Source organism: Lycorma delicatula, chromosome 8 (assembly GCF_047948215.1).
Source record: "Lycorma delicatula isolate Av1 chromosome 8, ASM4794821v1, whole genome shotgun sequence".
Classification (NCBI taxonomy): domain Eukaryota; kingdom Metazoa; phylum Arthropoda; class Insecta; order Hemiptera; family Fulgoridae; genus Lycorma; species Lycorma delicatula.
In genome coordinates this window covers 31,029,001-31,041,030 of record NC_134462.1, presented here as the reverse complement: position 1 = coordinate 31,041,030, position 12,030 = coordinate 31,029,001, and the positions used below count along the sequence as shown (strand labels likewise).

General features: G+C 27.1%; 1 protein-coding gene across 1 annotated transcript in view; it reads right to left on the bottom strand.

Moving 5' to 3' along the window:
• The window catches only part of LOC142329438 (uncharacterized), a 68,387-nt gene extending 57,480 nt beyond the window's left edge, over nucleotides 1-10,907 (bottom strand). Inside the window, exons 1-6 of the mRNA XM_075374074.1 lie at nucleotides 10,835-10,907; nucleotides 9,712-9,806; nucleotides 7,366-7,554; nucleotides 6,571-6,771; nucleotides 4,835-5,035; nucleotides 4,169-4,369 (exon numbers count right to left, since the gene is read on the bottom strand). Of these exons, the coding sequence (XP_075230189.1) occupies nucleotides 4,169-4,369; nucleotides 4,835-5,035; nucleotides 6,571-6,771; nucleotides 7,366-7,554; nucleotides 9,712-9,792 (873 nt within the window). The 5' untranslated portion in view covers nucleotides 9,793-9,806; nucleotides 10,835-10,907. The remainder of the gene's footprint in view (nucleotides 1-4,168; nucleotides 4,370-4,834; nucleotides 5,036-6,570; nucleotides 6,772-7,365; nucleotides 7,555-9,711; nucleotides 9,807-10,834) is intronic.
• Between the last annotated feature and the right edge of the window lie 1,123 nt (nucleotides 10,908-12,030).

Genomic DNA, 12,030 nt, shown 5'->3' with positions numbered 1-12,030 from the left:
TACTTATTGTATGCTATTATCACAACCAATGTATTACAACCCGGCTGGAAAGGCTGTTCATTAATAATTAATGAAAGTAAAATTTTAAATAATTTTCCTGTAAATTATGTTTATGAAATTTTTACTTCAGTTTCATCAGGTTTACTTTGAGGATCGGATAATAAAAATTATATTATACCCGTAAAAAAAAAACCGAATATTTCAGATTGTAATTTACCGATATAAATGAAATAGTAGACATTGTAAAAAGTTTTGTACGAAAATATATCTCCGTATCTCTATTATTGAGCCGATAGAATGCTTTAAAACGAGATCGTAAAGCATTTACATTATTTGTCGCGTAGTATTTACTTTGAGTCACTGACTAAATTAAGAAAATAAATTGAACATTATTTTAATGTCTCTTTCTGTATTGTTGTACAATCAGTTTAATAGAAGATTTTATTGTACCACCATAAAAGATTTAATGGGATCTTCAATTAAAGAAAATGAGATGGCAACAACTTTTTGAAGAATGTTCTGTTTTTTTTTTACTTTTGATTGAGTGTTAACTTATATTATTATATAATGATAAGTTATATATTGTTAAGTTATATTGTAATATAATATGAAACTAGTTAATTCTGAGTTTGTTCCCATTATTAAAAACATTGATTGAATTTTGCTTCACATATTTCATTTTTTCATCAATCAAAATAAAAATCTACAATCTTTATAATTTAGACTTTTTTTAAATGAGTAGGGTGATTTCGACTTATAAAAAATTTGATTTTTGTAACAAATTATTTTTAATAGAAAGTGGAATAAGCTAAATAATGTACAGCAGAGATTATAGAGATAAAGATTATTGTTTTTTATTAATTAAATGAAATCATTAAGTACAATAAATCTTTCAAAAATCCATATTTTTTCAATTAAATTACATAAATAATAATAAAAATTAACGTAAAAGTAAATATATACAAATATACATATAAATTATTACTAAAATTTTAGGAACGAATACATTTTTATTAACACTATAACAGTTAATTTTTACAAAGTTTACAAAAATTAATAACTTATTTTCATTAATAATACTTCTTTATTTAATCATCAAATGATATTTTTCACATATTTCAATCTAATAAAATTCAAATAATTATGTTCAAAACTAAATTGTTACCTGAATAACATATATATATTTAAATTAACAAAGAAAACTTTTTACATTTCCAATTTTTTATGTAAAAAGTAAAAATAAAAAATGTAATATAATAATAAAACTCAAAAGTAATAATTTTTATTAACCACGTTTAGCTACAAATAATTAATAGTAAAATAAAAAGTTTCGTACTATATTTATATTTGTTTTGAAAATTTATAAATGTTGATTAAATTTAAAACAATTATTGTTATATTTTTAAACTAAAAAAAACTACTTTTTTTAGTACTATACAAAATGAAGACTTGTTTCCTGAATAAAAAAAAAAACTATGTAATAGATTTTTCAATAAAAAAAATATAAATTAAATTTATACTTTTCACTCACTTTTTAAAAAATAATATATATTTTTTTTTCATTTTCAAGGTGTCTTTCTAATTTATATTTCACTATATACATTTTTACAAAGATACATATTTACAACAAAAAAAATTAATTACAAGGAAAATATCTTTTTTATAAAATTTTCTTAACTAATCTTTTTAAGTAAAAGTATTCTAATAATCTCATCTAAAAATAAAAACTACAAAAAAATTTCAAAAAATATAAATATAAATCAAATATCCAAACAATAATTATCCTAAAAGGTATGTATGATATACAAATTATTACATTAGAATGAAAGTTGACATAGGTAAAAATGTAATTATAACTGCTTAAGTTTATGCACACATATCAATAAAAATAATTCAAAATATTTTTTGCATAAAACAACAAAGGTTATGAAATATTAATCTAAAATTGGTAAGACTAAATTATCAAATGAATATTTTTCTTCTACACTCTCAACGAGCACATTTAATGATGAAGTACAACAAAATTAAATTTACATTATTTTAAATTAATATTTTGCTTTTAAAGAATAAAAATTATAAATTTCGATAAATTTGAAAACTATTATGATTCAACAACCGAGATAAACTCATTAACTTAGATGAAATAAATTTAATATAAAAAAAAATACTGGCAAACTAATATTTTATATTCCTTATAATCACAAATCAATAACTTAAAATTTATGGCTGAAACCTATTCCAGCTTTGGTATCTTTACTACCATCAAATCTACCGCCGTCAATTCTGTCATGTCGTATATACCCGCTCAATTGTTGGTTTCCATCCTTTGATTTCCATATGTCGTGTTCAACCTTAGCCGTACTTTGCCATCCTCCATGACTGTTAGGTCCGAATGATTTTGTACTGTAAATCATTCCTCTTGTATTACTTTCTTCTGGATAAGGTGATCTACGGAATCGGTGGGAATAACCAATTCCGGCATTAGTATCCTTAAAACCGTCAAATCTACCACCTAATACTCTATCGTGTTTTATATATCCTGATAATCTTTGGTTTCCGTCATTTGATTTCCAAAAGTCGTGTTCAATTTTTCCTGTACCTACCCAACCTCCATGACTGTTAGGTCCAAATGATTTTGTACCGTAAAGCATTCCCCTTGTGTTAGTTTCAGGAGTAAAGTCTCTGAATCCTTTATCATCAAATTTCGCAGATCTACGAATTCTAGATTCCTGTAACCAAATAATAATGTAATTAGATAAAACTTAGTTGTAATCAATTTTTTTTTTTTAGAAAGTTTTATCCCAGAATTTTTTTATTCCACATATAATCAATACTCATATTTTTTGGAAGTTAGCATAATCTTCATGTCACAACCATCAACCGGAATAATATTGAAATATAGAGAAGGATAAATTAGTTACAATTGTAAAAGAAGTAGTTCTTTAAGGAATAAAAAAAAATCTGATTTGGACACCACATGACTTCCTTGTGCGCCTATTAAATTACATGTACACATTTTTTTTAAATGAAAAGTACATAAAATTTGATTTCATTAATAACTTCTGATATCATTTCATTTTTTTTTTTTTTTTTTTTTTTTATTGCTATTATTGAATTATTATTTACTGTAATTTTTTTACAATCAGAGGTTAATAATTATTAATAAATCAATATATTTAAATTAAAAAAAATTTAAAAAAAAGGAAATGAAGTCGGATTCGAACAGATGTGCCTTCCCATTGTAAGATCCAACTACTTTATTAATTAAAGTTTTATTTGGCTATAACTCCAAATGAACCAATGAAAATAAGAACCCCTTATGACATATCGTTGAAAAGCTCTCAATGAGGGCTTTTTACTGCAGTTAAGAAAAAATTCAATTTTTTTTTAATTTTGGGCTTTTTTGAACATTTTTAGTCCAGTCGATTTTTTGAGTTATATGTTGCTCAAAAAACGATATTTTTGAGCAACTTTTTTGAGTTATGCGAGATACATACGTCCGTGCGTACAGACGTCACACCGAAACGAATCAAAATGAATTCAGGAATGGTCAAAATGGATATTTCCGTTGAAATCTGAAAACCGAAATTTTTCGCGATCACAGTACTTCCTTCACTTCGTACAAGGATGTAAAAAAACAAGAAAATATCTACAGTACAGACGTGGTGAGATATATCTATATTTTATTTTAATTTCACATCAATAACGTATTCTTATTATAAAAGTTGAAGTTTTTAGTTTAAATAACAGATTGAATGAAATTAATATTTTTTCCTTTCACTCGAACTGAAAATGAAATAGAGAATTAAATGGTATAGATTCGGCCGGCCTCCGTGGCGCGAGTGGTAGCGTCTCGGCCTTTCATCCGGAGGTCCCGTGTTCGAATTCCGGTCGAATTCCGGATGGCATTTTCACATACGCTAAAAGTCATTCATCTTCTTCCTCTGAAGAATGCCTAACGATGGATATGTGTTTAGATAATTATAATTTTTTTTTTTCATTTGCTTGGAATTTAGATCTTTATAGCAAACGAAAAATGTATAATATAATATTAAAAAAGAGAACTTTTAATTTTGGTGAATTTGTAAGTAAACAATTCAATAAATTATCAAATTAGTTCACAGATTTTTTATGAATAATGTAAAAATTTAAGAGATTTTTTTCGTACCTCATCAGACTCAATTGCTATTGATCTACGATGCCTTTGTTGTGTTGGTCCTCGAAATCCTCCAGGTACGTTGCAGGGTTGTCTAAAACAAAGTGCTGTTGGTGGAGGGGGTATTCTATTTTGACCAGGAAAAGTAAACTTCACATCTCTTGGCCTTCTATCCAATGATTCTAATTCTTCTTCCATGACACTAACTTCATCCTATAAAAAACAAATCATATAAAATAAGAGGTGTGTAATTACATTTAGTATTAATGTAAATCAGTGTTGAAGTTAGTCTAAATTTCATTACATATGTTTGATTGATTATTTTACTATTATTAACATTAATTTTATTTGAATATTTTAATTTTAATGAATTTAGATCAATTATTTTAATATTAATAGTTATAAATAAACATGTTATTCCCTGTGAATTTGGTTGACAAGAAAGGAACTACCCAATAGATTAGTTTCCTTCCAGGTAACACCGCTGTAGAGAATCTATAATAAATTTAATTTGCATGGAATTTAGATCTTTATAGCAGAACGAAAAATTTATAATATGAAATTAAAAAAAATAATTTTTAATTTTGGTGAATTTTTAAGTAAACAATTCAAAAAATTATCAAATTAGTTCACAGATTTTTTATGAATAATGTAAAAATTTAAGAGATTTTTTCGTACCTCATCAGACTCAATTGCTATTGATCTACGATGCCTTTGTTGTGTTGGTCCTCGAAATCCTCCAGGTACGTTGCAGGGTTGTCTAAAACAAAGTGCTGTTGGTGGAGGGGGTATTCTATTTTGACCAGGAAAAGTAAACTTCACATCTCTTGGCCTTCTATCCAATGATTCAATTTCATCTTCCATGACAGTAACTTCATCCTGTTAAAAAAAAATAAATAAAACATAATTTAAGAGGTGTAAAATTGCAATTACAATAAATATTCATATAAATCAGTGTTGAAGTTAGTCTAAATTTCTTTACATACACTTCATTGATCAGTTGAGATATGTAAAATGTAACGTAATAAGAGAAACGTTTTTCGATATTGTTTGTATAATTGTATACAATTTATACGATTGAAAAAATTGAAAAACCTTATTTCAGTTAAATAATCATTATCAATGCACATGAAACCCTTTTATCTAATTTTGAAAAATGTTTCTACTTTCTTTAAAAATGAATTCCTTATTTTTTCTAAATACTTGTAAAAATTGGCAAGACAAACTACAAACGATTGTGGGAAATTTTACTGGCTGAAAAGTTTTTGTTAATTGTAAAATATATAACATCATCCTGTGTACATTTGGGGTGAATTAATATTAAAATGTTTCAGTTAATTTAGTTTCCTTAAAAATGATTATACGTTGTTTACTTGATGAAAAAATGAATACTTTGAATAGAAAGTTTCATATTTGCGTTTACATAAAACTGTCTCAATTGAAGTGTTATATTAATAAAAGCTGTATTATTTTAATTTTAAATATAAAATAGTAAATTAATATTTTCATGCGGAAGAGCCTGAAAAACCGGCATGGTGGTATAACAATAGGAGACCGGCGGATAACCAACTTAAGGTTTGATAACAATTCGATCCTGTTCGCAGGCTCTGAAGTTGAAATGAAGGAAATCCTCAACCGTGTTCAGCAAGAAACTGAGGCTCTAGGGTTAAAATTAAACATTGGAAAAACAAAATTTATGATTGTAGACAGAACCAAAAATCAGTCTGTGTAATTCGAAAAGTTAAACCGTTTCGTCTATTTATGATCCGCAATAGATAAAAGATGGGGCTCGTTGGCTGAAATACAAAGAATCATCTCGGCGAAGGAGGCTCTTACGAAATTGACAGCTGTTTGGAAGGATAGGGCAATCACGAAGAATACTGGTTCAGATTCTAGTCTTTCCAGTAGTCATGTACGGCGTTGAGACCTGAGCCATCAAGGTGGAAGACCGAAAGAGAATTGATGTATTCGAAATATGAGCCTACAGAAGAATGCTCCGCGTCGTATGGATGGAAAGAGGACGAATAACTCGATTATAATCGAGCTGGGTATGTAGAGGAGGTTATCCACAATATAGTTTCAGCGCATCAGCCGCATTTTCGGCCATATAATCAGTAGGCCCGGTGAAGCCCTTGAGAAACTATTCATACAGTAAAAAATCGAGGGAAGCAGATCACTCGGAATACTGCCGAAAAGATGGTTGGATGAAATTGAAGACACGGCTGGATAAACTTTAGGCACATTGATTCCAATAACAATGGACGGTGAGCTATGTTGGTAAACTGTCAGCAGGTTATGAAATGGGTCAACAGCTCTCAGACATAAGATGAGGTATCACTGATGATGAATATTAAAATAACATATTATTTATGTAAAAATATTAAAAAGATGTAAAAATTTAAGAAAATCCTTACCTCATTAGGTTGAATTGCTACCGATCTACGATGCCTTTGTTGTGTTGGTCCTCGGAATCCTCCAGGTACATTGCAAGGTTGTCTAAAACAAAGCGCTGTTGGTGGAGGTGGAATTCTGTTTTGACCAGGAAAAGTAAACTTTACATCTCTTGGCCTTCTATCCAATGATTCTAATTCATCTTCCATGACACTAACTTCATCCTATAAAAAACAAATCATATAAAATAAGAGGTGTGTAATTAATTTAGTATTAATGTAAATCAGTGTTGAAGTTAGTCTAAATTTCATTACATATGCTTGATTGATTATATTACTATTATTAGCATTAATTTTATTATTTGAATATTTTAATTTTAACGAATTAAAATCTATTATTTTATATTAATAGATATAAAAAAACATGTTATTCCCTTTGAATTTGGTGGACAAGAAAGTAACTACCCAATAGAGAACACCGCTTTATAGAATCAATTACAACAAATACAATTATAACACCGCTGTAGAGAATCTATAATAAAAATAAGAAAGGGAAATAAAAAATCAAAATGTGAAAATATAATTAAAAACGTTGCTTTCAAATAAATTCTGTAAATGAACTTTTTAACTCAATTACAGTTATTAACATTTTTTTTTTAGTTAACTGGGTAGCGAATAAGTGATTGTGACTTCTCTTATGTATAATACAATATAAGTATATATATATACATATATAAGTATATATATATATATATATACTATAAATATACATATATAAGTATATATATATATATTTCATTTGAATACAGTTATTCTTACCTCATATGGTGTTAGTGATCTGGGTTGTCTAATTAGTAGTGGTTTTAAGAAAGTACTTGGTAACTTGCAGGGTTGTCTAAAACAGAGCGGTGTTGGTCGCGGTAATCTGTTATGAGGAAAATTATATTTCACATCTCTTGGTGTTCTCTCCAATAATTCACTATCATCTAGCAATAATTCCGACTGATCCTGAAAAAATAAGTATAAAAGATTTCATTTAATTTATATTGTTTTTAATTTCGATAAAAATTAAGCTTTATTTTACTTTTAATGCACATAATTTTTTTTTCTTTTGCTTAATGAACTAATTTCCAAAGAAGCTTGTACGTGGGAAACCTTGTACGCAGGAATATGGGGTGGAATTTTGTATTTTATGAAAACTGTAATGTTTGATTCAAACCTGGGACCCCCAGATGAAAAGCCGAGACCACTACCACTCCTCCACCGGAATCGGCGGATCAAATTATAAATATTTATTTTAACTAGAATTAAATAATAACAATAAGCAAAAAGGTGACTCCTTCGACCAGTCATAAGGCGAAGAAAGGTCTGGCAAGGGTGCAGAAAATGACCAAATAGTCGATACCCATAACCCCGAAGAGAAAAATAATAATAATACTAATAAAAATTAACATAGAAATTCTTAGCCTCCATATTGAAACGCTTTCATTTGTATTGTACCAGCAAATAATTTTTTTATTGGAAATATAATTAGGAAGCCCTTTCTCAATTAATAAAAATTAATAAATAACATGCCAACGAAATTAGCTTGAAATTTCTGAATCCTACAGGTATTTCATATCATATTTCCATTTAAACCTTGAGTTTAAATAGTGAAATAATTCTATAAGAAAATAAAAGAAAATTTTTGTAAATGACAAACAAGATAATGAAAATATCTATATACATATAGTAGACAAATCGGTTGTTTAACATCTGATTTTCCGAATTAGAGGTTCTGAAGTTGAAATTCTGTCTAGTTTTCTGCTTAGCCTCCGAAATCACCACAAGGTATTACTTCAGAGGATGATGATATGTGTGAATGTAAATGAAGTGTAATCTTGTACAATCTCAGGTTGACTATTCCTGAGAAGTGTGGTTAATTGAAACCCAACCACCACCAAAGAACAACGGCATCCACAATCAATTTGAAATTCAAATCCTATTAAAAGTTAGTTGCTTTTTACAAATCTGAATATTACGCAGTGGATACCAGTGTACTTTGGTAGTTTTGGTTTAGTTAACCACACGACTCAGGAATGATTAGCCTGAGTCTGTACAAGACTACACTTCATTTACTTGTCATACATATCATCCTCATCTCATTGGGCCGAGGGGGGAGGTTGTTTATGGTTCACTAATTTTTGATCAGATTATAACTAAAACATTAGGAAAATATCTTTTTAAAAAAATTAACATGTTCAAAACTCATTAAATAATGAAAATAAAATTAAAAAATCCCTTTTGGCACGCCGGAAGGCGGAGGTAGATTTCACCGGTTTTAAGTAGGAGATAAAAAAGATTTCCAGGTTAAATTCAAAAAACTTCAAATTTACTCAATACGACCATGTTTGCTTGTGAAAAAACTTTTACATGTTTAGCATACGATAAGCTCCATCTTCTTACAATTCCAGCAACATTACTTTATAAGAAAGTTATAGCGATATATTTTTTTTACAAAAATCCCTCCCTCCACCCCAATTCCACCCCTAACGCCGATTTTGCCCGTTATATTGAAATTCGACTGAAATTATGGGCCGTTATATTTAAGGTATCAATTTGAAAATGATTGGCGCAAAATTACGACAGTTATCGTGTCCACAAGAAAGTGAAATATATGTATATAAATGTACATATAAACTTCTGAACTAACTGACGGTGGTTTTGATATCTGGAGGATGTGAAACACAAAGGTATATCGAAATTTTCCGGACGTCGAATCATGATACCCATTACAATAGGTAGCTTTCTTATGAAATCTACCTAATTGTAAGACAATAGTTGGATTTGTTTAATTTTTTTTAAATAATTAATTGATAATTTTGTATTATTGCTATTGTAAAATGCAAAAATTTTGTTTTGTTTTTAGCTTGATCTATAGATTAAATAGTTCTTTTAACGATGAAATAAAACTTTTAGTAAATATGTTTTAATAACGATTTTTTTATATAAGAATATTAAAAAAAATTATGTAATCATTGATTGATTATTTACAATCCATGATTTTTATTTTTATTTTTATTGAATTTAATCTCTTTTTTTTTGATTTTAATAGAATATTAGATTATATAAAAAAATAATAATGTATAGAAATTAAAAAATATATTAAATAAGAAATGATCTTACCTTCTCTAACAATGATGATGCATTTGTAAACACAATGCATAACGTAACAACTAATGTACCGCTAAGTAATGACATTTTCATTTTTATAGTTTTCTCTGGAAAAAAATTAAAAAGTGTACATAAGTTTTTGTACAATAAACACATATTCATCAAAAAACAATGTATTTTTTAAAATATTATTTGTAATTTAACTTTTGGGATGGTTTTCTATTGATATTGTTGTTTATATATAATGTTAAAAACACAGAAATTATGATTTAATTTTAATTGAATTAAAAACTTAATTAAATTACAGTTATTATTTCTTTTAAATATTATTAGACATCTAAAAATCCATTTGATGTTTAAATAATAAAATATTTTTTTTTTATATCAGCCATTACATCAGAAATAAGCTTATATTCATAATTAGAAAAGCTTATATTTTGCTTGTTTCAACTCTTTTTGAAAGAAATATTAAAAAAATATGTTTTTCAAATATAAATAAATATTTTAACTACTACCGTTCAATTAGTAATTTATTATATTTATACCATACATTTGAGTTGATCCAATTAGATAAAATTAGTTTTTTTAAATTTACACTACCAGATGATATTTTTCTATTATTTAATATCACTAAAATGTATAAACTGTTATATATATATATATATATATATATATATATATATATATATATATATATATATATATATATATATATATGTAATAAAACTATTTATTATAGCTCTGCCTTAATAATTTTATAATATAACAGTACTATAATCATTGTGAAACAGTAAAGGTTTTTATTAATTTAATTTTTATTTCATTAATTGCAGATGAAGGTTTTTGTCATAACAAATTTAATTTTACACATAATTTTTTTTTTATATCTATCCACTCGTTTATTTTCTACCACTTAACATAATCTACTTTGCAAATTAAAAAAATGATAGATTATTATTATAACTACAGAAAATTTGTTCTAAAGATTTTGGGTAAAAATTGTCTATCACGTTTATAATTTTTTTTCAAATATTAATAAAAAAATAATAACGACAAATATATGAAGAATTAATAACAATAATACTATTATAAAAATAAATATTATTTTTTAAAAAAAACGTTATTCAGTACTTACATCTGTCTCTGTAGAAGTTGCTTCGTGAACTGATGCTGGATATACCTCTAGCCATTATATATACAAATATCACGCAACAACTTTCCAGTAATCGTATCTCGCTAGGGAATTACAGTCATCTGTTATTCACTGGTACACTGTTCGTTTATTGTTTTTTTTTTATAATAAACAAATCTACGCTGTTAATACAAATTTAGCAACAAATTCTGTAAACTGGTTTGGATAATTCAGATGACGTATACTTATGATTACAATAAGGTCAAACAACTACATTAGACATAATATGACCTGTAGTAACCTATAGCAGACACAATTTGTTATAAACAACTGTGAATTACTGAATGTTTTCAAGTTAAATTTAGTAAATATTTATATCAAATCGTAAAAAATAGGGGATCCCCGGCCAAACAGGAAATTTTCTGATAATGCGTAAATTATGGTTCATATATAAACCTGTAGTAAAATTTTCAGATGTTAGATAAATTAAATTTTTCAGCAATTTTCAGTGATTAATGGATAAGAAATAATGTGTAACTTCTGTAATTAGGTAATACAAAAGAAGATTTTCCTTTTTAAGGAAAGATTTATTAAAAACTTAGTTTCCCATACCACAATATTAGAAATTTTTATTCTATTTTAGAAGGAGCCAGAAGCCTCAATTTCTTCTCCCCCCAGATTTTTTTATTACTTCTTTGTACGAAGTAAAGGAAGTATTGTGATCGCAAAAATTTTCGGTTTTCATATTTCAACGGAAATATCCATCTTTACCATCACTGAATTCATTTTGATTAATTTCGGCGTGACGTCTGTATGTATCTCGCTCGCGTAATTCAAAAACGATTAACCGTAGGATGTTGAAATGTTGAATTTAGGACTGTTGTAACATCTAGTTGTGCACCTCCCCTTTTGATTGCAATCGACTGTACCAAAAGTGTCCAAAAAACCTAAAATCCAAATAGTTTGGATTTTGGACTTTTTCTTAACTGCAGTAATACACTCCCATTGAGAGCTTTTCAACGATATATCATAGTGGTAATTATTTTCATTGGTTCCAGAGTTATAGCGAGGAAAAATTTTAATTAATGAAATATTTGTATCTTACAAGGGGAAGGCACATCGGTTCGATTCCGACTTTTTTTCTTTAATTTAGATATATTATTGATTTATTTATAATTATTTACCTCTGATTGTAAACA